This window comes from Manis javanica, unplaced genomic scaffold (assembly GCF_040802235.1).
Source record: "Manis javanica isolate MJ-LG unplaced genomic scaffold, MJ_LKY HiC_scaffold_25, whole genome shotgun sequence".
In the NCBI taxonomy this organism is placed as follows: Eukaryota; Metazoa; Chordata; class Mammalia; order Pholidota; family Manidae; genus Manis; species Manis javanica.
In genome coordinates, this window is record NW_027332171.1 from 1,123,593 (window position 1) to 1,150,282 (window position 26,690).

General features: G+C 42.3%; 2 protein-coding genes across 2 annotated transcripts; one reads left to right on the forward strand and one right to left on the reverse strand.

Moving 5' to 3' along the window:
- Positions 1-5,832: 5,832 nt before the first annotated feature.
- LOC108403119 (olfactory receptor 5A2) lies at positions 5,833-6,804 on the forward strand. Its single transcript, XM_017670056.3, has one exon. The coding sequence runs from the start codon at positions 5,833-5,835 to the stop codon at positions 6,802-6,804; it is 972 nt and encodes a 323-aa protein (XP_017525545.1).
- An 8,132-nt stretch (positions 6,805-14,936) lies between these two features.
- On the reverse strand, positions 14,937-26,216 carry LOC140847627 (uncharacterized). The gene is given in 4 exon segments (XM_073228344.1): positions 14,937-15,010; positions 21,077-23,081; positions 23,083-26,030; positions 26,033-26,216. Coding segments are annotated over 4 exon segments (5,211 nt in total).
- Positions 26,217-26,690: the final 474 nt, after the last annotated feature.

Sequence of the window (26,690 nt, forward strand, 5' to 3'; positions counted from 1 at the left end):
GGAAAGTCTTTTCAAAACTATACCCAAATTAGCTGGCATTTTAATTAAAACTATAGTTAGCTGGTATTTAATGCAAACATAGTTACCTGGGAACAATAATAACATGGATTACCTTGCATTTCTGATACACTGGTATCAGAATATTATAGCTGGAGGTGTTTCTCTGAGACAAATGGGTAATTTAAAAATAAAAATGATAACTATTCTCATATGAATAGTTCTCATATAATGGTTTTCACATAGGTTTATAGATGATCCTCACACCACTTTACAGTGTTGTTACATTTAGTTGAATCTTACAGATGGAGGAAGAAGTTATGTGCAATCGGTTGAGGTGCCCAAGACCAGACAAATAAAAACGGGCCGGCTTGTGAGACCCATGCTACGCGTTAACATCGCTAATTATTATTCTCCACCTGTGATGACCGCTCCCCCAGCCTGCTCTTCCAGTATGTCACAATGCCTCTTTTTAAGAATTAAAAAATCTCGTTTGTTTAAAATTGTACCGTGAATGTGAACTCGTGACCTACCTCCTCTCAGTTACACCCCTCTTATCTAAATATATTTGATTAGTGTTACTCATCATTTTCAGTATGTTCTGTAAGTTGCCCACGTGTCTGGTCTGGTTTTCCCAGCACGGAACTGCATGATAGCACGGAATTCAGGTACTTGAGGAGCGCATGGCACAGTGTCTAGAACCTAGCGCTTGGTGGTAGGCATGTGGTGTGTTTGAGGATGATCAGTTATCACAGCGCTGGGAGGGTTATCTTCTGGATTTTAGTTTCCAAAGGTCACCTCTTAAAACTGACCCTACAGTTTAGGCACATTTCCACCAGGGGGCAGTAAAAGTCCACAGGAGGGTCTCTGCTAGTGGGCATCTCTGCACAGAAAATGGTCTGTTAATAGAGTCTGCTCAGCTATAATCCTGCTGTGTGGGTTCTTGGAGCTCTTCAACTTCAGCTCTTTTGTTTCAGAAACAAAAACTGAGGCCCAGAGAGGTCAAGAGTCTAATCTCCCGCAGCAGAGTGGGAATTGGAACTTGGGTTCTAGGATGTGTAGCTTAGTACTTGCTGAGATATTTAAAAGAAAGACCTGTAAAACCGTTAAATGTACTTTTATCTTGTACTTTATCTTTATTTGGAAATCCTGGTGGAAAGACTTGGGATCTGTATCAGATTGTCATTTTTACTCATCACCAGTCGAAGAGCTACAAGCTGAGGTAACTTTTCAAACTCAAGTTTGAGAATCAAGATCCTGTTTTATAGCTAAACGCCTCTGGGTTTTTCTCTGGGTTTCCTTCGAAACAGTTCATAACCTCATTAAAACAGCTATGCTAAAGGCTAACCAAATGTGAAGGCAAATCATATTTTAAGAGAAGCTGCCAGCAAACAAATGCTGAGATACACAGAATCTTACTGAGATAAATTTTGAATTGAATCTCAAAGAAAAGTCTCTTAAACATCTAAAATTCTATAGTTTACTTGCTTTTTGGTGCTATTTGTTTTCATGCTTGTTGATATTTGCTTAAACTCCTGAATTCTTAAATTTAATCATATTTGAAATTCGATATTTTAAAATAAGAGTGTGGAAAGTTTATGGTTATATCCAGGTGAGTTTAGGAAGGCAAGTTTCCTCATTCTTAAATTTCTTTTAGAATAGATGGACAAATACCCTGTGTCCGCACTCTGCATTCTCCTGTCAGTGCAGACATTGCTAATTTATAATTTGCTCTTTGTTCTTGAGCTTCTCAGTCTTACTTTGTAGATAATCATTATCTCTATCATCAGAGTTGGGATGACAGGTGGAATTTATGACCATCCTTTTTTATCAGGCTTTTCTAATCCTAAAACAATGTATAGATCATAATCTAAACTATCCTGGGTCTTAATTCAGTATCAAAACTCATTTATCATTAGTTGGGCTTGACTTTCCCAGCCAGGATCTTGAGGGTCAGGGTCTCCCCAATCCTAAGGATGCTTCTCTTTGGGAAGAACCATCTTGCTTCTCTTCTTTGTTGTCTATTTTGGGAGTCACTTCATTTACTTTCAAAGATCTCAGTTTGTTACTTCCCTGTCCCCACTCCCTAAATTCAGCCTGTTACTTTGTGTGTCAGGACTGTTAGTAACTATACTCCTTTGAGTTGAAGATGTTTCTGGCATTTAATTAATTATTTTCAGGCTAAGGATTGCTAACTCCATCTCCACAGATTAACTCCTTTTTATAAACTTTATTCCTGGAGAAAAAGTTTCAAGAAACAGGAATTGAGTGTCTCAAAATTTCAGACTTTCAGAATTTGAGGGGTCCTTGGAGAGAGAGCCCACAATTTTCTCAGACCCTGTGGGGGTGGAGAGGAGCTAATTTGACTCTCCCACCACACATCCTGGTGGTGGCAGTGCTGGGAGTAGCATGCAGATATTAAAGAGTAGAGGACCTGTTTTCATCACAATAAAATGTCAGATAGAAAAGAAAGCTGTGGGTCAGGACCCAAGAGGCAGACTTAACGATGTTATTAGTGAACATTCATGGAGTGATTTCTCTTTGTTAGGCACTGGAAAGGAAGTCTTCCTGGACCCAAATCAGGGAAAGCTCAGAGGAGACTGAGGCAGGGACAGTACATAAGACTCTGGCGATGGACGGTCGGCCCCTTTCCCCATAGTCCCAGATGACAATTTGTGCTCAGAAATGTTTGGCTGTGATGATTGGCTTTTGGCTTTTACTTGGGACCCAGGAGTAAGTGACAGGACAGCCACGTGGAGGAAGAGCATGGCTACGCCTGTCCATTAAAATAATGAACTCCCAAAGGCCATTTTAAGCCCTTGGTAACCAAGAAGTATTTATTACCTTGGTAATTAAGGCAATAAAGAGATTCCAGAAGCAGATATTACTATTTGCATGAGGCCAAAGTATAAAATGTTGACTAAACCAGAAACCAGCAGAGAGCTGTGGGAAATGCAGATGAATTGAAGTTTGCAGATATTATTGGAACAAAGCAACCAAGGATTCTTCTCCTGTTGCATGAGATCTCAGGACACTTCTGCTTGAAGTGATTCAGTAAGTCCAGCTCCTTTGGTCCCACCTCATTTACCTAACAAATGACAGATAAACTTACATCCTGTTCCACATTTTATCTGCAAAAGGGGCAGAGTAACACCACCCTCAGCCAGGGAGGATTAAATGAGTTAACATAAATCAAGTCTTTAGAACAGTGCTTGGTACTCAAAAGCCCTAAGTAAGTGCATGAGATCATATCATATATTACATGTTACATTATTATAATCGAACACTCACTGTAAGTTAAGTCAAACACTGCTAAGGTCTGTGGATAAGTAGAGAAAAAAATTCATTCATTCAACAAATAGAAATTCATTCAACCCACAGAAATATACCTATGTTCTAGACACTTTTCTAGGGGCTCAGGTCAATGAAAAGAACAGACAGAACTCCTTGCCTGCCTTTGAGTAGCTTACTTCCTGGAAGGGAAAAATTCATTAAGGCTAGACACACCAAAACAAAAAGAAACATCTTATTTCCTCTGTGGTAGGATTAGTTGATTCATGTCATAGTGAAGAGTAGTCTTGGTTCTTAGTTCTGGCTGCTCAATTAGTGACTGATTGTGGGGAGATTTAAAATTCTCAGAAAACACAAAGCTAGGAGCAGTATTTTAAAATTTTACTTTGGCAACTTTATTGAGACACTGTTAACATACAGAAATCACATATATTTAAGGTGTAAGACTTGATATTTTTATATATATGCATACACTGTGAAAAGATCACCAGAATCTAGCTAAATAACTTTGTCACCTCTACATAGTTACTGTGTGTGTGTGTGCATGTGTTTGTGGTGAGAAGGTAATTTAAGAGCTATTCTCTTAGAAAACCTCAAATATGCAATACAGTAATGTTAATGCTTGTCACCATGTATTCATTAGATACCCAGAACTTACTTATCCTGAATAAGTGAAACTTTATCCCCTTTGACCAACACCTTCCCATTCCTCCCCACAGCTGCTCCCACCCCAGCCCCTGGCAAACACCATTCTACTCTATTTTTATGAGTGACTTTTTCAGATTCACATATAAGTGAGATCACGCCGAATTTGCCTTTCTGTGTCTGGCATGTTTCGCTTAGCATAATGTCCTTCAAGTTCATCCATATTGTTGCAAATGACAGATATCCTCCTTTTCAATTGCTGAATAATATACCATTACCTATCTTCCCACATTTTCTTTTTCCATTCATCCATGGATGGATATTTAGGTTGTTTCTATACCTTGGCTATTGTGAATAATGCTGTGATGAACACAGGGTATAGATATCTCTGCAAGATAGTGATTTCATTTCCTCTGGATACATACCTAGAAGTGGGATTGCTGGATCACATTGGTAGCTCTATTTTTAATTTTTTTGAGAAACCTCCATAAAATTTTCCATAGTGGCTGTACCAGTTTACATACCACCTAACAGTGTATGGGGGCCCCCTTTTCTCTACACTTGTTATCTGTGTCTTTTTAGTGACAGCCATCCTAACAGGTATGAAGTGATAACTCATTGTGGTTTTGATTTACATGTAGAACAGTTATTAATATGATGAATGATAAACACAATCAGATAGTCGTCGCAGTTGATTGCAAACATGCATGGGGAATCAAATTCCATAAAATGATAAAATACCAGCAACTTCAATTTTACTACTGAGTCTTCCCTAGGGTACTTTCTGCCTTTTTACACCCTTCTGTATCTCCCCATTTTGATCTTATGTCAGTGCCCAGCCTGCCTTTCTTAATGTAAAATATGCATGGGCTTACCTCATGTCTTAGAAATGATAATCTAATCTGGCCTGATGACATTAAAGTTGTCCCTTGCCTATCCTTAAATGTTATACTTAAATATCTAACTGTCTGCAGCTTTCCTTGCTTAGGAAATAATGGTTTCTACTTGTTTTGACCACCATGGCTAACCCAATTTCAGTCATTGTTGACATTGCTCCCCTTCCCCCCATAGAGGTATGTTCATATCCCAAATGGTTCTTAGTGGGTTAGTCCATATTTTGATCTTTTTATGCATTTTATGAGGTGATTTGTATAAAACCTTATTTTATAGTGAGAAAAAAATTTCTAGTTTAAGCAAGCCTTTAGGTGTATATAACATATGTATTGCATATAAAAATTATAAATACATACATTTCTATGTTATGTATTATATATATATTTCTTAGTTTTACTACTTAAAAGAATGGATCATTTTTATTTTGGGTTGGACTTCCTCCCTCACAATGGAATATGTCAAATATTATAGCCTGCTGTATTTGGCTCCTTTTGTGGAATCTCATATTAATTATAAGTGTATGAAATATAAAGAATTCCAAACTTTATTGTTAACCTGAGTTTATATTTTCATCAAAAAGTCTAAAAAGCTGTAAGAAACCCAAGTCCAAAGCAACCTTGAGACTCATCTGATTCAACCCTCCCATTTCTCAGTTGAGAAAATGAAGATCTAAAGAGGTGAAGTGACTTCTACACAGGCCCCAGGGAGTTAGGGATGGTGCAGGGGACAAAATTTAGATTACTGACTCCCAGTGACTCTCTACTTTATTAGACTGATTCTCTTCCCGTCAACAAGATACACGATATACAGATTTCAAATAGTACCAAGAGATTTATCATAGGCTGACTTCCTCCAAGAAGACTTTGCCTAATAGTGGCTGGATCTAGAATGTTAGCTTGGTATCAGCTGTTTGTATGATCTCCCAAGAAATATCCACTCATAAAAGAACCACCAAAATCTAACTGATCACAAGATTGCCTCCTTCCTGTATGCAGGAAGTGGCCTATGGCTATAGGAAAGAACAACACAATTGTGACAAAATTCATCCTCCTGGGATTTTCAGATCATCCACAAATGAAGATTTTCCTTTTTGTGTCATTTCTGGGGATTTACCTCCTGACCCTAGCCTGGAACCTGAGCCTCATTACCCTCATCAGGATGGACTCCCACCTCCACACACCCATGTACTTCTTCCTCAGTAACCTGTCCTTCCTAGACATCTGCTATGTGACCTCCACAGCCCCCAAAATGCTCTCGGACATCCTCACAGAGCAGAAAACCATCTCCTTTGTTGGCTGTGCCACGCAGTACTTTGTGTTCTGTGGAATGGGGCTGACTGAATGCTTTCTTTTGGCAGCCATGGCGTATGACCGGTACGTAGCCATCTGCAACCCCTTGCTCTACACAGCCCTCATATCCCATGCGCTTTGTGTGAAGATGGTGGCTGGGGCCTATGTGGGGGGATTCCTCAGTTCTTTGATTGAAACATACTCTGTCTATCAGCATGACTTCTGTGGGCCCAACACCATCAACCACTTCTTCTGTGACCTTCCTCCAGTCCTGGTTCTGTCGTGCTCTGATACCTTCACCAGCCAGGTGGTGAACTTCACGGTGGGCGTTGCTGTTGGGGTGGTCTCTGTCTTTGTGATCCTCATGTCTTACGGTTACATTGTGGCTGCTGTCCTGAAGATGGGCTCAGCTAAAAGCAGGACCAAGGCCTTCAGCACCTGTACCTCTCACCTGACTGCTGTGACCCTCTTCTACGGTTCCGGTTTCTTCATGTACATGCGACCAAGTTCCAGCTACTCCCTAAACCAGGACAAGGTGGTGTCCATATTCTATGCTTTTGTGATCCCTATGGTAAATCCCATCATCTATAGTTTTAGGAATAAGGAGATTAAAAATGCCCTGAGAAAAGTTGTGGAAAGGGATCATGCGCTTTCTCACAGGCATTCTGATTTTCTGACCCTGAGCTAATTGTTGACAAGCTAGGTTTTTACAGTGAAGCTGTGAGCTGGGCTAATTGTGCGGACTTTTACGTAGTTTTGGACTTGGTGATCTACATAATGATTTCTGTTGGCCAGGATGTGTTTTCCCCTTTTCCAATATTCCCCTAAAGGGTTTATCTTTTGTTATTGGAAAACAGTTGGGTTATTACTGGTTGCTAGAATGAATAGCAGTGTGTAAATTGAGATGATAAATGCTCAGTTTAGCAGAAAACTTCACCATGGCGAAGACTGAACAACCTGTAATATCAAAATAGTTTGTGGCTGTAGGAGGAAAACAGTGAAGAAATGGTAGTCCAGCATGCCAGGGGGGGGTGATCCTTAAGGTAGGATAGGAACATATAGCATAATAGCCTGAGGAGGAGGACACTCTTTCTAAAAGTACTTGTCTTCTCCTCTTGTGAGGTTCTAACAGGCTTCCTTTAGGGCGTGTGAGCACCACAAGGCAGACACCCTCCTCTGTTGGGAAACTATGGCTGTGGTGAGTCACTGGGACTAACAGGGGGCATGGAGCTGACTCCTTAGATGCGTTTGGTAGGAAAGAGACTGACCGAAAACTGATTAGGGAACAAATGGGACAACCTCATGCATCATGCCTGAGTCAGTCAGTTCCACGAAAAGTGGCCACTAAAATGATTAAAACAAACTCCAGGATTTGTCATTTATGTCCAAAGTAACAGCTTTCTAAACAATAATCAAAGTTTCTTGCGAATCCATAGAAGAGGAACACACCTCCCTTTGGGGTGAAAGCTTCTGGGGTGAAAACCAAATTTGTGATACATTCTAGAGGAGAATTTAGCCCAGGAATTGAAGAGAGTGATTTTCCACATTTTCTCAGAACCTATGTGTCCTTGAACTTACAGTAAAGGACTGGAATAAAGTTAGTCAGCTGTGGTCCTTCTTGAATAGGTGGCAAATGAGTAAATAATTATCTGCCTGTGTGTCCAAGCAAGTTACTTGGGGGTCTATGTGCCTTAGTTCCTCATTTGTAAAACAGGGGCAATAATAGTAAAATAGGGGCAATAATTGTAAAATAGGGACATTATGCATAGGGTTATTATAAAGAATTAAGTGAGTTAATATATGTAAACACTTAGAATAGTGCATCATGTCATAATAGCAAATGTTCAAGAGGTGGTGGTATTATTATTATATTTTAATGTTATTTTTATTTGTATATATTTATATAAATTATATATTATAATGTAGGATATATGTTACTAAATATAATACACATTTTATATTTTAATGTTTTATTACTGTTATTATTAATTATTATTATGTTCATATTATTATTCTATAATGATTTATCACCATCTGAGCCAAAGGAATGGAAGAAATTGTCTTAGTTTGGCAGAAAATGTGATCTTTGTAATGGCTCTGATGCTCTGGAAAGTGGGTCTATAGAGACTATAGCCAAGAGTGGTTAAGAGTGTTTGTTCAGTATTCTTAAGTCACCAGACCTGTGATTATTTATTAATTTCATCTGCCATTTTGTGCATATGTGACCTTGTACAAGTTACTTATGTCTATTCTTCTCATCTGTAAAAGGAGGATAGTAACTGCATCTACCTCATAGAATTGATACAACAATTAAGTGAGACTACGCATGAAAAGGACCTACCCCAGTGCCTGGTATATGGTAATATTTAGTAAATGTCAGCCCATATTATTAGCCAGTTAGGCATTATTATTAGTCAGTTTTGTATAAATCAAGAGAAATCCAGGTTGCTCTGCCAAAAAGATACAAATTAAATAGCTTTGGAATGTTGACTCAAATTGGGACCTAATAGCCTCAGTCCAGAGGCACACCCACACCTCTCCCCTCTGGTGCTGCTTTTGCATAAAGGAAACAGTCCTTAGGGAAAAACGAAAGAACTCAAGTTTATAGAAGTGGCCACACCTGGAAATGCTGCTATGTGCCAACTGTCAGCTACCTGGCCGCCTCCCTTTCCGCTTATAGCCATTTTCATCTCCACCTTCCTTTATGTATACTCTAGTTCACGGGGCTCCTATCCCTCAATTTACCCTTAATAGCTAGTGGTCTTAAATTCTCCTAACGCCAAAAGTCTTTGGAACAAAACAAATAACTAAATAATATGTCTCATGCTTTGAAATTATGTGGAACTGTCACTGGTCTGTTATCATACACTATAAACTGGTTCTGAATATAAGGTCTTTATAAAAATCTCTCTTATTTGACCACATATATGTTTGCCAATAGTGGAAATTTTGTCTTTGCATTGAGAAGATATAAGGTACTTTTGAAGTTTGTACAAATATGAAGGAAAAAGTAATGCTCATTCATTAATAATCATTACATCTACTGCATAAGGTAGGATTGGTCATCAGACTTCAATAAAGCAAAACGATCCGGGGTTTATGGTAAGCCACAAGTTAAATAAAAGACATTCCCAAATATTTCATTTATTATGGGGCATATGAACAGACATACATTAAATAATATTTTTGGCACTAAAAGAATCAGGCATTTTATAGCTATTTGAAGCAGATGAGGTACAGCTTTCTCCAGGAGATGAAGTCACTGTAGTAAAATTACCACACTCCAGGGTGTGTCATTCATCTTTGCAACCTCCAGAAACCTCTGCCAGATGGATGGGTTGAAGTTAACCAAGCTCGGAACAGCTAGCTGCATAAGCCAGAATGCTATTTTTAGTTTTCGGTGGAGAACAAAACGGCCAAGCTTGTACTTGTGCGTGTGGCACAATTCTCTCTTGTGGAGAAAACCTCATGGAAAACAAATTACAGTCAAAAGCATATTTGGAGAGAAAGGAATTAAAGCAAAGTGGGTAATGTTTATGAGTGCCTGGTGTGCTTAGCTACAGAGTCCAGACGGGCTGAGGCCCTGGGCCAGGGCACTACCAGTTCTTCTCTCTCGCATTCATTTTCCTCTCTTCTAAGTGACCATCTTCCCTTCTAATCAATATATTATTTACAGACTGATGAATGGATTGTTTTTCCTTCTTTTGATCTAAGAAATATCTTGTCTCTAAACTGCTTCTGTTACACAATTACTTGTCTATTATGACCTGCTTTTGTGGTTTAATTTTTAGTTTTCAGAAACCTGGTTATTACCCATATATACCACCTACATTTTTTGGTAGGTATATATGACTACACACACACACACACACGCACACACTCACTCACTCTCTCACTTGCATACTCAGGAATTAGTGACTGATGCATTAAATGGGCTCAGATGAGATTTTAAACATTTTTCCCCAAAGATTAATACTCTCATCTAGTGTTAAACCTAGACAAACCTAGAACTTGCCTATTCTGTGATCATCCATACAAATGAAACAGTTGCATTTACTTCCTTGTGTCCAGATAACTGATCTGAATTTCCCTGACCTTTTGTGGAGCAGGGACAGCCTGACTGTCTTGCCAATAAGGAGATTTCCCTGTATCCCAGCATTCTCTCATCAGCTTGATCTATGAAAACCATTCCTGAATTCTTGGTGAGTCTCCTAAATAACTGGAGGAAGAGAAACTAACTGTTTATATGTGACCTTTGCTGCTTTTATTCCATCCCTACTCTTCTCAGGCCTCCTCCCCTTCTAATGCTGTCCAAGATCTATGTGCAGTATTGCTTTTGGATCTGGCCAGGGTTGAGAGTCCCCCTTTTACCTACAAGCAAAGAAATAGCCATAGCAGGCTCTTGCTGGCACAGCATGGAACTTTTATCAAATGGATGCGGCAGCCCCTCTTTTTGGTGTTGGCAGATGAGATGGCTGGCACCTTCGAGTTGAAAGGCAGACAAGCCACACACTTTGGTGGGACCACACTCCAGAAATAAACAGGCATGTGGAAGCAGAGAGACCTCATGGAGAACAGAGGCTTTATCTCTCTCTCTCAGAACAAAGTTCTGAAATAGAACCACAATGTCAGATTGTTTTTAAATGTTAACATAAATAGAAAAACTGGCATGTGGAAGGCATCATGTTGATGTTGTATGGTATATTCTTGTTCTAATGAAACCATTTTCTCGTGCAAGGAGAGGCTTGGTTGTTTTCATCTTAAGAAATATTTAAGGAGCAAAATTATTGACCTATATAGATCAGAGGGAGGAAGTCCCTATATCAGACATACACTAAAACTCAGTTCATTTTGTAACAATTGTAAGTTAAGGAGTAGCCTGGCAGGGACCCTCTTGCCATTCAACTTGAGCTTCAGTCTGCAATACAATTGAAAATAAGACTCCCATCTGGGGCTGAGATGCAGCTGGGAAGTGCCCTTGAGCCTAATAAAAAAGAGGTGGGTTCTGAGAAGCCCTGCATCTCAACACACTTACCTGTCCAATCTTTCCTTGACTCTTTTCATGAATCCTATTGCAGATGTTACTTATAGTTTGCTTTATCATCTGTACTGACTAGATGCCCATTTTTTTTTCTTGCAGTACCTATTTTTACCAGAAGGCAAAGCAGATATTCCTTCTCTGTTTAACACTTCTGGTGTCTGTGGCTTTCAGATCTCTGAAGCTTCTGGAATTGTTTTTCATCATATGTGCCATCCCTGATAGCTTTTCAACAGAAAGCCATGCATGAGATTTTTCTGTTTAAGCAGTTAAGCACCTTTGATGGAGACTCTAGCCTTCTTTATTCTGGCACGGCTTGGAACTTTTATCAAGTGGATGTGGCAGCCCCTCCCTTCACTGTTGGCAGATGAGATGGCTGGCACCATTGAGCTGAGAGGCAGACAAGCCACAGTTACAACTTTGGCATTTATTTTACAATTACAATTTGGCATAAGTCACCATTGCTCTTTTTGCCGGGCAGCTGCGTCTGGGGAGGTCTCTCCCTGCACACCAGGTGAAACCTCAACTGGACAGGGAGGGTTCTTGACTCTGGACCAGAAAGAATTTTCAAACAGGTCAGATGAGTATAGGTAAGGAAGGAATTCATTAAAGCGAGAGCAGCAGGGAACGGCAGCTGCCTTGCAGGAAGCAGAGAACAGGCAAAGAGACAAAATGCAGTAATTTCAGCCACGAGAAAGCTTTATTTAAAAGTATGCACTTAAAGTGCGGGTGTCCTCAGAGAGGAGGGGTGCTGAAAGGTTGGTGATTATGTCTTTTAGGCTTCCAAGAATGGGGCAAAGGGCAGAGGGGGCTTTTTGGGCACTGGCTTGACTTGTGGTCTCAAGATGCTTATCTCTGGTGAGAGACACCATGTCTCCTCTCCTCTCGTATCAGTCTTCCAGCTAATTCTGCTAAATAAACTTAACACAAGGATTTATTATTTATTGATCCTGTTCTTTTCCAAGATAGTGGTCACCCTCAAGTAGTGGAACCATATCACTTAGGCCTACTTGCCCTGCCTGTAAGGTGGGCTGTTGGCTGATTAGCAAAGAATATGTTAGGAATCTTACTTCTCAGTGCTCTGTTTTTAGAACAGAATCTGGGCCTCAAGGTGGAGGCCCTCTTGTTCTTACTAAAGTGTTTATAGCTTAGCATTTTTCATCATAGGCAGGATACTTGTCTTATGTCCCTGCCCTACCTCACTCTCTTATCCTTTGTTTTCCCTTTTGGTATCTAGTACATGTCCTTTTTAAAATTTATTTTTACATTTTTAATTGAAATACATTTGATATATAACATTGTATAAAGTATACAATGTGTTGACTGGATACATTTGTATATTGTGGTATGATTGCCATTGTAGCATAGTTACCATCTCTGTCATCACAATGTTATCATTTCTTATTTGTGGTTGGAATAGTTAATATCTTTGCATCAGCTCTCTGGGACTTATTTACTACTAGTTGCAAGTTTGTACCATTTAACAACATCTCTGTTATCCCCCCACCTCCCAGCCCCTGGTAACCCCTCTTTTACTCTCTGTTTTTATGAGTTTGTTTTTCGTAGATTGTATTTATAAGTGACATCTTCATTACTTGTCATTCACTGTCTGACTTATCTCATTCAGCATAGTATCCTCGAAGTCCATCCATGTTGTTTCTAATGGCAGGATTTCCTTCTCTCTCATGGCTCAACAATATTCTACTGCATGTGTGTAAATTATCTATTGATCTGTTGATGGGCACTTAGGTTGTCTCCATATCTTGGTTATTGTGAACCTTGGGGTGCAGCTATCTTCCAGAAGTGGGATTGCTGGATCCACTAATGGCTTTATTTTTGGTATTTCAATTTTTAACTTTTAAGGAAACTCCACATTGTTTTTCTATTTTAATTCTCTACTTTTAATTTGGTATTTCTATTTTTATTTTTTGTTTGAGGAACCTGCATAGTGTTTTTCATAGTGGCTGAACCAATTTACATTCCCACCCACAGTGCCCAAGTGTTCCCTTCTCTCCACATCTTTGCCTCCACATCCTCATATCTTTTGAGGACGGCCGTCCTAACAGTGTTAATCACCTCGATGTGTCATTGTGGTTCTGATTTACACATCTTTGATGAGTAGTAATCTTGGGAATCATTTCATGTACATGTTGGCCATTTGGATGTCTTCAGAATGTGTCCTTAAGGCTGAGTTTGACAGTCTCCTTTCTCTACACTCAAAAGGTCACTTTCCTCTTGTAGGTGTTGTTAGCAGGGCCCAGGTGGGGAGGGGGGGGAGTCCTGATTCAGTAAATCTTTCCTGACATTATCTACCTGTTTGTTTTGGGTCCGGAAGAGGGAGGGGAGGATCGTTTCACCACACTCTGTCAGTCACCGAGGCTTCTGTCGCTTACATTAACAGGACCCTCAATGTTCCAGTATCTGAAAAAAGCCTGCCACATTGTACACACTTAATATTAGTTGAATGAATTAACTTTGATATGCAGGACAAATCTTAATATTGTGATTTTTACTAAATGGAACTTATTATTCAGCTGTAAGTCAGGAACTTAAATTTAGTAAAGTTCCTGAAAGTGTTTAACAAAAAATAAGGTGAATAATTCATGTGGTAGGAAAGTTCTCAACAGAGGGGAGTTTTCTGAGGGAATTATGGTTATCATGACTTCTTAATTTTTAGGCTATTACATTGTAAACAACATATATTTACACTTTTTTGGTTTTAAAAAAATCAGCTTTTTCTATAAGTGTAATTAATCAAAATTGTGATTCAGTAGGGCTTGTTTTTCAGTTTAATTGAAATGTGTAAGTAAAATTATTTATTTTGGATTCTATGTATGGGATACAGAATTTGTGGTTTTCAGTTAGCTCTGACATATTGTAATTTAATTTTTAAAACTATGGTTTAATTATAGTTTTGCAGTGAAAATAAAATGTGATTTTATCATATCTTAAATATACATACATATACATATTTGTTACTCAGATATAAAGCCTTAGGAACATTTAAAAAAATGTGGTTTTGTGTTATCAGGAGGCTATAGACATTAGTTAAGTAACAGTTTTATTTATAAAAATAGCATTTTTATGAGTAGAGGTGATAAGTAGAAATTAGGATAAAAATGAATATGATTAAAAATATAAGCACACAAACAAAAAGTTTCATTTCAAAGCTAATAAAGGGAAATTAAAACAATTTCTCTTCCTAATAAAATATCAGTAAAAAACAAAAAATAATTTTAAAATTACATTATCTGAATGTTGGGAAAAATACAACGAGCAGTGGTATACATTCACTTATTTCTAGTGAAAATATAAAGTGGCTTAATAAATTTGGAAATTTAGTGGTGATATTTGGTTAAACATAATGGGCTGAATCCACACATTTGTCTTTACTCCTTCTGGAGTCCATTTAATATGGACATCAAAAGTTTTTTTTTTGAATCCATAAAATCACCAAGATATGGATAACAGCAGAAAGGACCACAAAGGTTGGAAACTGGAGAGCAGATGTCTGAGGTGAAACCAGTCAGACTCAACAGGAAACTATGGGTCCTGGGTCGTGTGCAGAGAAAATCCAAGAAGCGAGTTGTTTTCTATTGCAGACGGCAAAAAGGATCTGGGATGGAAGGCACTAGGTGTCTGCACAGTAGGAGGAGGGGCTTAAAACGGGATATAATGGTGGAATACCTGTGAGGAACACCTGGAATGCTAGACCAACACTTCCCCTCTTATTGCATCCAGGGACCTCTTCACCCAGCCTCCCCTTTCATCCCTCCCTCCCTCTAGCAGAAGACTGGAGGTTTGTCCTCTGAAGAGCTGGACCAAGAAGTCTGGGGGCTCAGGCCATTAGGCACATCTAAGGGGGAGGGGTAAAAATAGATAGTATCTACACAGTGAAAGGGTGGATTCTCCCTGCTTGAGCCCTTCCTCCACCGCACACCCATTCTGTTCACTCATCAGCTCTCGGAACACTTCTGGCTGCGCCGACACTTCTTGGGCAGGTAGGTGACTGGAAACTTCTGCCTCCCCAAGAGAAAACATCTCCCGGTGCTTACATCAGAGCAATTGTGAAGTCCTTCCCAGATCACCCAGCAGGCCTAGAAAGCCCAACGGAAGACAGTCTCTGGCCATAAACACCCAGCTTCAAATCTTGCTTCTAAGTGTCTCATTTTGCAATGTGGAAGGGCAGTCAGGCGCCACTGCATAGAGCCCCTAAAATAAACGGGGGTGGGGGTGGGGGGAGAAAAAGCAAATAATTCAGAGAGAAAAAGACAGTGAACGGAGCCTAAGAATATGTAAAAAACAAAACTCTAAAATTAATACTCAGATTAAAGGATATATTGTGTCTTTAAAAGGAGATATTGCATCCTTATACTGCTATCCTTCTGGATAGAGCCAGACATTGTTTTCCTTTACAAGTCTTAAAACTACTTGACTTTCAAAGCTAGGTATACTTAGTATTTATTACATTTTTAGTTAAGCTACAAAAACTGGTAGTTTATTTATTTTTTGCTATCTAGAATTCATAATCATTCTTTCTCTGGAGAGTGTCTTGATTATATAGGAGGAAAATATATATATGACTTTTGGAAGGGGATGATGACGTTTCCTTTTCCCAGCCATGATCGTTCGCCTAAGACCCTGGGTTTCAGAGTCGAACCCTGATTGATTTAAGCCAATCAGAAAACATCCAGTCACCGTTAACAACTAGTTTGGGATAGCATTGGGAAATATATTCCAATCAAAGCCAGAAAGATGCAAGGGAAGGCTTGTTGGGGCTTCTGGGAGTGAAAACCTTTTTATGTTCTGTGGAAGCTACCAGAAGAGACACTCTTCTTTTCAATGATGTGACGTGGGACTGAGAGATCTAGGACTTGTACAGTTTTTCCACCATGAGGGAAATTATCCACAGGGTGGAACAATTACTGCATAAACCATATGAAACAGAAGAGAAGAAACTGGACACTTGTAATATTGTTTGAGCCACTGGAAACAGTTTCTCTATTTCAGTTTTATGAGCGAATGGATTCACTTTATTGTCTTGGCCAGTTTCAGTTGAACATAAATGATTCCTGATTCTTAAAATAATTTTATAATATATACCAAGAATCACAGAAATATAATTCCTTTTGGGTAAGTGGTCTCTCTTCTTGGTTATATTACCAATTATTGCACAATAAATTACTGGAAAATTTTGTGGCTTCAAATAAAAATACATGTTTATTGTGCAGTTTCTGCAGGTCAGCTATTCAGGGACAACTTGGCTGTGTGGTTCTGGCTCAGAGTCCTTTGTGAGATTGCATTCCAGTAACTAGTCAGGGCTATAGTCCCCTGAAGCTAGACAGGGTGGAGGGTCTATTTCCAAAATAGTTCTCTCACCTAGCTGGCAAGTTGGTGCTGGCTGATGGCAGGAGGCTGGTATTCTTGGTCACATGGGTTAGCACTATTAAAATAGGAGAGGTCTATGTAAACCCATGAATACCAGCAGGCCAGAGTCACTGGGGACCATTTTGGAGGCTGCCTCTCACACTTACGTGTTATCAATGCTTCAGCCTAAATATAATAAAAAATGTTCATTGAAAATTTGGAAACAAATTGCACATTACATAAAGAGAATGATTAAGTAACTTGTGGTGTAGTTGGTTTTATTATAATGCATGTGGTGGAAAATAACACTTATTATAATGCATTCATGAGGTTTTGACAATCCACAAATTAAAGTATTCAAAAAACACAATTTTCAATATCTTTCCATAACAGCAGTTCTTCTTTACACTCCCCATATTTCCCCACTGGAAAAGAAAATGAATTAATTCAAGGGTCTTTCTCTCTTCTCTCTAGTATTGTCTCTAAGTTCTAGAGGGCTTGGACGATGCCAGGGGAATCTGGTCCTTAACTTCTCTCCATAGCAGCCTCTCCTGAAATATCTGTTTCCTCATCAGATCCCCAGCTGTCAAATCACAAGTGGGTAACAGCTGAATTCTATTAATCCCCATTCTCAAGACCCTATTAGTCTGGTGACTTCTACTCACAGACCTTCTTGGTTAAATGGGAATTGTTCCGTTGCTCCCATCCTCAACTGTGGCCCCGGAAACTGCAGAACTGAGCCCTCACTGGCCAGTGGCTGCCTATTTGGACCCCCCTGACCACGTCTCCTAAGTTTCTGCCTGCCAGCTCAGGTCCTAACTGTCGTTTGTTTCCCTTAGGCTCTGCCTGTAAGACATTCTGAAGACTTACTCAGGGTTTTGGCCTCATTGCGTCTGTTTCATCTTCCTTTTGCTGTCACATCCCTACTCTGAGGCCTGAGAACCTCATGACTTAACTGTCAGAGATGTGAGGAAGAAAAGAGTAGGAAAAAAGCTAGATCTTTAAAAAACACTATTAACTTATATACAGCTAAGGGAAAGATTTGAAAAGAGGTGGGGATAAACAAGAGACCAAAGACATGTTAGAAGCGAGAAATCAAAAACTCTATAGAGACCAAAGGCTCTGTGAAATAAAAGGCTTTATTGAGCCTTTGCAGATGCCAGCCAGAATAGGGACTGAGTCCTGGGACAGGAAATTTCTGCTTCACCAGCAGCAAGGCCAGTTAACAGAGACTACTTGTCTACCAGACTCAAGAAACAGGGCAGAGTTATGAGGGGTCCCAAGGCAAGAAAGTTCATTAAACTCACTTCAGCTACAGATGAATGAGGTGGGCTAAGGTGATGTGGGGCAAGTCCATGGTAGGTGATCAATACATAGAGAAGGACTGTAGATTGGTTGTTGATGATGGTCAGACACTGGTCATGCACAAGGGGGATGTGATGGTCCTGGGGACCCTCTAGATGCTTGTTGAAATAACTTCAGCCAGAAACATGGTATTTCTGGTTGGCTGTGGCCTGGGGTTATTGACTGATGACCTTCTCTTGTCTCTCTCTCTCATTTTCTGGCCCTTATGTCACTTAATTTAGGACATTTCAGAATTTTTCCCTTGTCAGAATCATAAGCAGACCTTATTTGCTTGTACATTACAACTCACTGGCCTTCTCCATAGCCTGGCTTCTTCTGTTCCCTCTAAGATGTCCTTCCTGTGTAGTGTCTAAGGAAAGAAAAGCCAAACCTTGAGAAGCAAAGGACAGGACTTAATTCCTGTGTCTTGGGTTGCAAAACAAGAATTGCTTCTCATACATTTGGGGAGAGACAGCAAAGTGGGGTGGAGGGAGGTACAAGGATCCCTTCTTGTCTGTGTTATGGAGAGACTGAATATTATTGACCTTTTCAAAGTTTCTTATTACTTTGTCCAGGTCTCCCTCTTTTCCTCCTTGTCTTTACCCTTCATCATACAATCATTTTCTCCTTCTCTCTTTCTCCCTCTCTTACTCTTTGAATCAAGCAGCTGGAGCCATGGGAGAGAAGAGGACTATTTATATTTCTTCTTCCCCACTCCAAATCTCTGCAGGTCTTTCTGAACATGAGCCATCCATGGAATCCCATCTAAAAGTTAAAAAGCTGTTCCAGAAGAAGAAGGTAGAGAGTTGAGGCTCTGCTGCTGTTGGATTCTCCCAGAGGAGGACGCCACCCCAAATCACTCACGAAAGGTGTCTCTTGATGCAACAAGCAAGAGGAATTTATTCAGGAACCAGCTAGCTGGGGTCCAAGTTAGCCCGACGCAGCGGGTCTCAACAAAGGACCCTGAGCACACAAAGCCAGAAGTTTTTATAGCATTTTCAAAGGGGCAACATTTCTCACAACTACAATACAGTGTTTTTCCATAGACACATAAATCTTTGGCTGGCACCACATCCTGGGGGTCTGGTTAGATAAAGTTACCTTCGGAATGTTTAGGGTGGTTCTAGCAAGATAAGCTTGGTATGTATGATTAACTGGTTTGAGGTTAGCTAACTAAAGGTCACTACATTTAACACTGGCTGACTAACTTGTTTTTCAAGATTCTAATAATTTTCCTCCTTCTAGGTTAGAGGGTGGTGTTTAAGCTTTTAAGATGGCTGTACTTATGCTAACTTTTGATTTTTCAGATCCTACATTTCCCCACTTCTCTTTAGGGGCATTCCAATCATGGAATGTTTGTGTCTTCTTGTGGGGTGAGTGAATGATATTGTTGCTTCAACATCAGTACATGAACAGCACTCACTCTTTCTCTAACAAAAGTTATCAGCCGATTTAGTATGCAGGGTCCTAAAGTGAGGAACAACACAAGTATGAGTAAGGGCCCAGCCAGAGTGGATATCAGGGTTGTAAGCCACGGGGATCTAGTGAACCAAGATTCAAATAGCCCTTGGCTGGCTTCTCGTTCTTTTTTTCTCTGGTCTAGCCTTTCCCTAAGCTTTGACATTGAATCTCTTACTATTCTAGAATGGTCTGCATAAAAGCAGCATTCTCCTTTTAAAGCTGCACACAGTCCTCCTTCTTTTAGGAACAGCAGATCCAGCCCTCGTCTATTCTGCAAGACTACCTCAGAGAGGGAAGTCAGAGATTCTTCAAGTTTTGTAATGGATTGCTCTATGGTCTTTAGGTTTTCATCAATAGCTGTCCTTAGTCCTTCATAATGTTGGTTCCCTTGGACAATAGCGGCTGTCCCTGTTCCCACTCCGGCTGCGACTCCTATCCCTAACAACACGGCTAAGGTCAGCGAGACCGGCTCTCTCCTATATCTATGCCTAGGTTCAAATTCAGCTACGAATGAGAGATCATCATGATACATCAACCTGGGCACCAGCTGGACCATGATACAGAAATCACGGGAGGAGTTGAAGGCAGAAGTAGAGACACATGGGGTCACTCCAGTGTTACAAGCTTACTATCTCTCGGGAGGAGGGACTAGATACTCATTTTCACCTGAGGAGGTTACAGCTATGGTTTCATTACACAAAGCTTTATGGGTGGGGGGAACTGTACCTAAACATCTTCTTCTTCCAGTTACTTCGGTCAGGGTTAGTTTCCTATGGCTCCCCCAGCTACAGATCTCGTGACGGGTCGTCCTGTTAAAACTGCCCAACAATCCTAATCCTTCATAATAAGGCGGCCCAGAAGAGAAACACAACCAACAGGATTCAGTAGTTTTAGGATTGGTGGTGTTTAAGGCCTGAAAAGCCCCTTCAAGGAGGTTGAGAAGGCTTTGTCCTGTGCTAGGAAAAGGGGTAACTTGGCCAAGAGTGGAGACAGAGGGAGTGGTGGTAGAGTCCACAGGTGGGGCTAGGGTCTGCTCTGGGGCTGGGACTGGGAGACGCGGCCGATCCCGCAGGACAGCGTTGGGTCCCACTGGGATGGCCGGGAGAGTCTCTACCTTAAGCCTGAGCATAAACAAGACTCTATTATCATAGCCACTCTGGTAGAGTCTTAGTCTCCACGTAAGCTCTTTTTCCCAGTTTGTTGCCCTTTTTCCTGCATCTGTGAAGGAGATGTCAATAAGATTGCAGGTGGGATTAGTCCTGCATTGGGCACGAGTGGCACCCCGTTGGATTTTTATGAGGCCTGGAGGAGGTCCCTCTGTGCTTCCTGTCAGCTAATGGCATGTCCCTGTCTGCTCACAACTCCAATTTTTACAAAAAAAAATCTGTCTGCCCACCACACTGTGAGACTTCGGCATTGGTTGAGGGGGCTGGGCATACATATAAGCAGGTACTTTGGGTCTTTTTCATAGTCCCAGAGCTTCAATGCACTGTATAATCCTGAGTGCCACATCTGGGTACCCTAACTTTATCTTTGTACCAGGGGTCTTGTTTGAAAAGAGTGCATATATCTACAGTGAGTGTAGGCCACCAGGTTCTCTTAGGGTGTTGTCCTGTTAACTGGACTACTACTTGGCGGGAAGCTGGGGTAATGATTTGCCATGTCAGTAACCTGGGTTCATGAGGGTTAGGGTTCTGGTGGGTTGGAGGTAGCAGGAAGATCAGAATCACTAATAACATAGTTTTTTTACACAAGCGAAGCTTAAGGGGGTTATCAGTCCGAGTTACTCACCAGTCCGGGTCTGGTGGGGGCGCCTTCTTCAGATGTGAAGCATGTATCCAGGAGGAGACGCCATCTACTTTCACGGCTGTGGGAGTAGTCAGGAGGACGATGAAAGGTCCCTTCCACCGCGGCTTGAGGTTTCCTGTTCGGTGTCTTCTCACGTAGACAGGGTCTCCCACCTGGAACTGGTGAGGTACTGAGAGGTCTTCTGGCCGATAGGCTTCTTTAATGGAGGCCCACACCTCTTTCTGCATGGCTTCTAAGGCTCGTAACTTTTCAAGCAGAAACTTATTAGTTGCACATTCGGGGAATGTATGAAGATGAGCTGATTGGAGCGGGGCCGGGGCCCCAAACATTATTTCGAAGGGCGTTAGTCTAAAATGGCTGGGAGTGTTCCTGACTCTAAACAGGGCGAAGGGAAGGAGGACTAACTAATCACATAAGCCAGTCTCTATGGACAATTTAGTCAAGGTCTTTTTTAGAGTTCTGTTCATCTTTTTTACCTGTCTTGAGCTCTGGGGCCTGTATGCACAATGCAATTTTTAATCTGTCCCCAGGATCTTGGCCAATCCCTGACTTACCTGGGCAACAAAGGCAGGGCCATTGTCAGAGCTGATTACCTTTGGGATCCCAAACATGGGAAATATTTCTTCAAGGATCTTTTTAGACACCGTCTGAGCTGTCTCAGTTTTGGTGGGGAACGCTTCTGTCTATCCTGAAAATGTGTCTAGGAAAACTAGAAGGTACTTATATCTATACTTAGCAGGCTTAATGTCAGTGAAGTCAACTTCCCAATAAGCTCCTGGGTGATTTCTTAGAAGTCTTTTTCCGGGTATTGCTTGATTCTTACTCACATTTACTAATTGGCAGGGAACACAATTTCTTACAACCTCGTCAGCCAATTTTCTTAATCTAATAACATGATAAGGGGAGTCCCGAACTCAGGTCTTTAGGTTTTTTACTCTCAAATGTGTCAATTGATGTAATTGCCTTAAGTATTTTCTTGCCTCTCTCTGGGGCAGGACAACTTTTCCTTTTTCAGACTTGTATATCTCTTGGGGCGAGGAATTTTTGAACTCTAATTTGTTTATACAAGTGAGATCTTCAGGTGTATACTGGAAGCTCTTAATGTGGGTGGCTTCTGGATACACTTGGAGGGGTAAAATGTTCATTCCCTGAGCTGCTTGCTTTGCGGCTTGGTCCGCCCTCCGGTTTCCTCGAGCTATTGGAGAGTCATCTTTCTGATGTCCAGGGCAATGTATTATCGCTACTTTCTTAGGCCTATGGATGGCTTCTAACAAATCTAAAATTTCTTGTTTGTTTTTAACATCTTTCTCGGCAGAAGTTAACAGCCCTCTCTGTCTATAAATAGCCCCGTGTATATGAGCGGTGGCAAAAGCGTATCGGCTGTCAGTGTAGACGTTAAGTCTCTTACTTTCTGCCATCTTTAGAGCCTGAGTCAGGGCGATGAGTTCTGCTCGCTGTGCAGAAGTGCCCGTTGGGAGTCCGCTGGCCCACACGATCCGGTCATCATCTACTACTGCAGCTCCAGCCATTCTCTTACCATCTATGATGTAACTGATCCCGTCTGTATACCAAGTCAGGAGTCCTGGTCCTCTTAAGGGCTGATCTTGTAAGTCCCGGCGGGTCCCTGTCTCTTCAGCCAGGATTTCCTGGCAGGTGTGAAGCACTTCCTTCCCGGAATTGGGGAGCAGAGTGGCCAGGTTTAGGATGGCAGGGGGGGCAAACTCCACACGATCACGATTCAGGAGTAAGGTTTGGTAGTGAGTTATTCTGGCATTCGACATCCATCTCTCGGGTGGCTGCCGAATTACACTCTCCAACGCATGTGGAGCAACCACAGTGAGTTTTTGTCCCAGTGTCAGTTTGTCAGAATCTTTAACTAAGAGGGCCACGGCTGCCACTACTCTCAAACAGGCAGGCCATCCGCTACTCACTGGGTCTAACTTTTTTTGACAAGTAGGCGACAGGTCTCTTCTAAGGTCTCCATTGTTGGGTCAACACTCCCCGAGCCACTCTGCTCCGTTCATCTACAAAAAGGACGAACGGCTTAGTCACATCTGGCAAGGCCAGAGCGGGCGCCAACAGGAGGGCCTTCTTGATATCATCAAAAGCCTGCTGTTGTTCAGGTCTCTAAACAAACGGGGCCGCCCCTTTGGTTAGGGGATACAGAGGGGCGACTAAGGTGGCATATCCGGGTATCTATAATCTACAAAACTCTGCCATCTCTAGAAACTCGCAAACTTGGCGCGGAGTAGTAGGAACCGCGATCTGCGTCACAGTCTGCTTTTGGGCTTCAGTAAGCCACCTTTTCCCCTCTCTCAGGGAATATCCCAAATAAGTCACTCGTTGTTGGCAGATCTGTGCCTTTTTGGCAGATGCCTTATATTCTAATTTAGCAAGTTCAGTCAAAAGGGCTCTAGTAGCTTCTTGGCAGGCTTCCTGAGTAGGGGCTGCTATCAGTAAGTCATCAACATATTGTAACAAAGTTACCTGTGGGTTGGAGGCTTGGTAAAAGGCCAAGTCCTGATGTAAAGCCTCGTCGAATAGGGTGGGTGAATTCTTGAATTTTTGTGGCAAGCGAGTCCAGGTCAATTGCCCAGTAGTTCCTGTGGAGGGGTCTTTCCACTCAAAAGCAAACAGCGGTTGGCTACTCTGGTGCAGGCGCAAACAAAAGAAGGCGTCTTTTAAATCGAGGACTGTATACCAGGTGTTTTCCAGGGCCAGAGAGCTTAGCAGGTTATAAGGGTTCGGCACAGTGGGATGAATGTCCTGTATTCTCTTATTAACTTCTCTTAAATCTTGCACTGGTCGATAATCTCCTGTTCCCGCTTTCTTTACAGGCAGCAAGGGAGTGTTCCATGGGGATTTACATTTTATTAATATCCCCTGCTCTATGAGCCTCTGGATATGGGGCCTAATTCCATCTCTGGCTTCTTTACTCATTGGATATTGTCTCACAGTTACTGGTAAGGCTGAGGCTTTCAATTCTATGACTACCGGGGGCTGGTTTACAGCGAGCCCCATACCCGCCGTCTCCACCCAGGCCCCCGGAAACTGGTTAAGCCACCCCTGACTAACTCAGGAGGGTTCTGGTTCCTTAAAAAGGTGGTACTCGTCTTCTAATCTTATGGACAGAATACTTAGGCCTAAAGGTTTTTTCTCTCGATCAGTCACTCGGGTATCTTCAGCCTGAAAGGATATTTGGGCCCCGACTTTGGTCAAGATGTCTCTTCCTAACAAGGGTGTGGGGCATTCCGGTATGACAAGGAATGAGTGGTTTACTTGTCCCACTCTTAAGTCCACTGTTCTTTGGGTAGTCCATGCATATTGTTTCTGGCCCGTGGCCCCGAACACCCAAGACTTTTTGCCAGAAAGAGGGCCTCTAGCTTGGGTCAGTACAGAATGTTGAGCACCAGTATCCACCAGAAACTCAACGGGTTGCCCCTCCACCTTCAGGTTTACCCTAGGCTTGGGGAGGGGCTCCGAGCCCCGTCTTCCCTAATCCTCATCTTCCAGCAGAGACAACACCTTCTTCGGAGGTCCCCGTGGTGGCTTCTTAGGGCATTCTTTCACTCAATGCCCTTTTTCTTTGCAGTACGCGCATTGATCTTTATCCAAAGGAGGTCGGTTGCCCAGGTGCCCTGCCTTACTAGTTCTACCGCTAGAGGGCGGGCGTCCCTTACTTTCTACTACTGCGGCCAAGATCTTTGTTAAATTTCTCTCATGCTTCCTGTCCCTCTTTTCCTCTTTACTTTCTCTTTCCTTTTCCTTCCTTAATTCCTTCTCTTCCTCAGTCTCTCTCTTATGATAAACTTTCTCAGCTTCTTTCACTAAATCCCTCAGCGACAAATCTTGTAAGCCTTCTAGTCTCTGAAGCTTCTTTCTAATATCAGGTGCTGATTGCCCGATAAAGGCAAGAGCCACTGAAGCACTGTGCTCCTCAGAAGTGGGGTCAAAAGGAGTATACCGCCTGAAGGCTCCCATCAGGCATTCTAAGAACACTGTGGGTGCCTCAGCGGCTCCCTGACTAACCTCTCTTACCTTGGCCAAATTGGTGGGGCGCCTTGCGGTGCCGTGAAGACCTGCCACCAGAGCCTGGTGATAGATGGTTAGTCGCTCCCTACCTTCTGGAGAATTAAAGTCCCAATTGGGTCTGGTCAGCGGGAACCCCCTTTCTATATCATGAGGGAGTTGCGATGGTCATCTGTCAGTTCCAGGCACGTTTTTCTGCACCTCCAGGAGGATCCTCTCTCTTTCTTCCCTGGTGAAGAGTACCTGTAAGAGCTGCTGACAATCATCCCAAGTGGGCTGGTGAGAGAACATCAGGGGCTCTATCAGTCCCATTAGTCTCTGCAGTTCCTCTGAAAAAGGAGGGTGGTTAGCTTTCCAATTGTATAAATCAGCAGAGGAGAATGGCCAATATTGCAGAGGTTGGAAAGGCGGGTCCCCCTCTTCCCCAAGGATGGGAACTCCATAAGACCGGAGAGGAAAAATACCCGGTGGGTCCAAGGTGGCCCCTCGGTGGCGCCGAGTTCCCTGGGCAGGTCCCGGAGCCGGCCCCACTGCCTCAGCGCCAGGGGCTGGCGGTTCCGGGGGTACTGGGGCTGGCAGTGCCGGGGCTGGGGGTGCCAGGACCGGGGGTGCCGGGGCCGGTGGTGCCTTAGGGGCAGGAGGATAGGGAGGGGGATCATCAACCATAAGCAAATCTTGAGTGTCAGGGTGAACTTTAGTGGTTTCTTTTTCCTTGCTCTGCGGTTGGGTCTGGGCAGCTAAAACTCGAGGGCCCATTTTCTTCTGCACCCAGGGCTTTACCCAGGGCGGTGGGTTTTTCACTAACTCTTGCCAGACTACAATATAGGGTTGCTGATCCGGGTGTCCTTGAGGCGAATCCTGGAAGCTAATAAAGTGGGGAGATCAAAAGTCCCCTCTGAGGGCCACCCAACATAGAAGGTGGGCCATTTGGAGGTACAGAAAGTCTGCCACGGTCCCTTTTTTACTTCTACTGACAAGTTATGTGCTCTCGCTCTGACTTCCGTCCAATGATCTAACGTAAGGCTAAGGGGGGTTGTCACTGTCTGTCCCATTGTCAGTACAACAATAATCAGGCATGTAAAAGACACAGAAAACAAAGACACACACAAATTAGACACACAGTGGCCATTTTTTGTTTTTCTCAGATTTTCAAACAGAAACCGAAAGGAATCGGAGGGTTGATACTCCTGGCGCCCAAAAATCAACCCTATCTTATCAGGTTCACTTTGCCGGAAAAACAGACGAGAGGCTACCAGGCGTCCCTGGCCCTCTAACCTCCCCGAGGCATCCCCCAGGGTTGCAGCCTGCGGTGCTCCAAGTACGTCTACCGACCGTAGTCTCGACCCCTTTACGGGATCGGGACAGCTGCCAGACAACGGGTACCCTTTCAGAATTCTGACCGGTCTCACTGAAAAACAGAAAACAGAACACAGACAACTCAAGGCGCTACTAACCTTACCTCTTCCTCCAAGAACGGCTTCGGGAGTGAAGCGGGGTGAGTGCACAATCCCGGACGAGCCCCCAAA

Bases quoted from the DNA above. Each gene is read 5' to 3' on its own strand.
- LOC108403119 (XM_017670056.3), top strand. From the start codon at position 5,833: ATGGCTATAGGAAAGAACAACACAATTGTGACAAAATTCATCCTCCTG.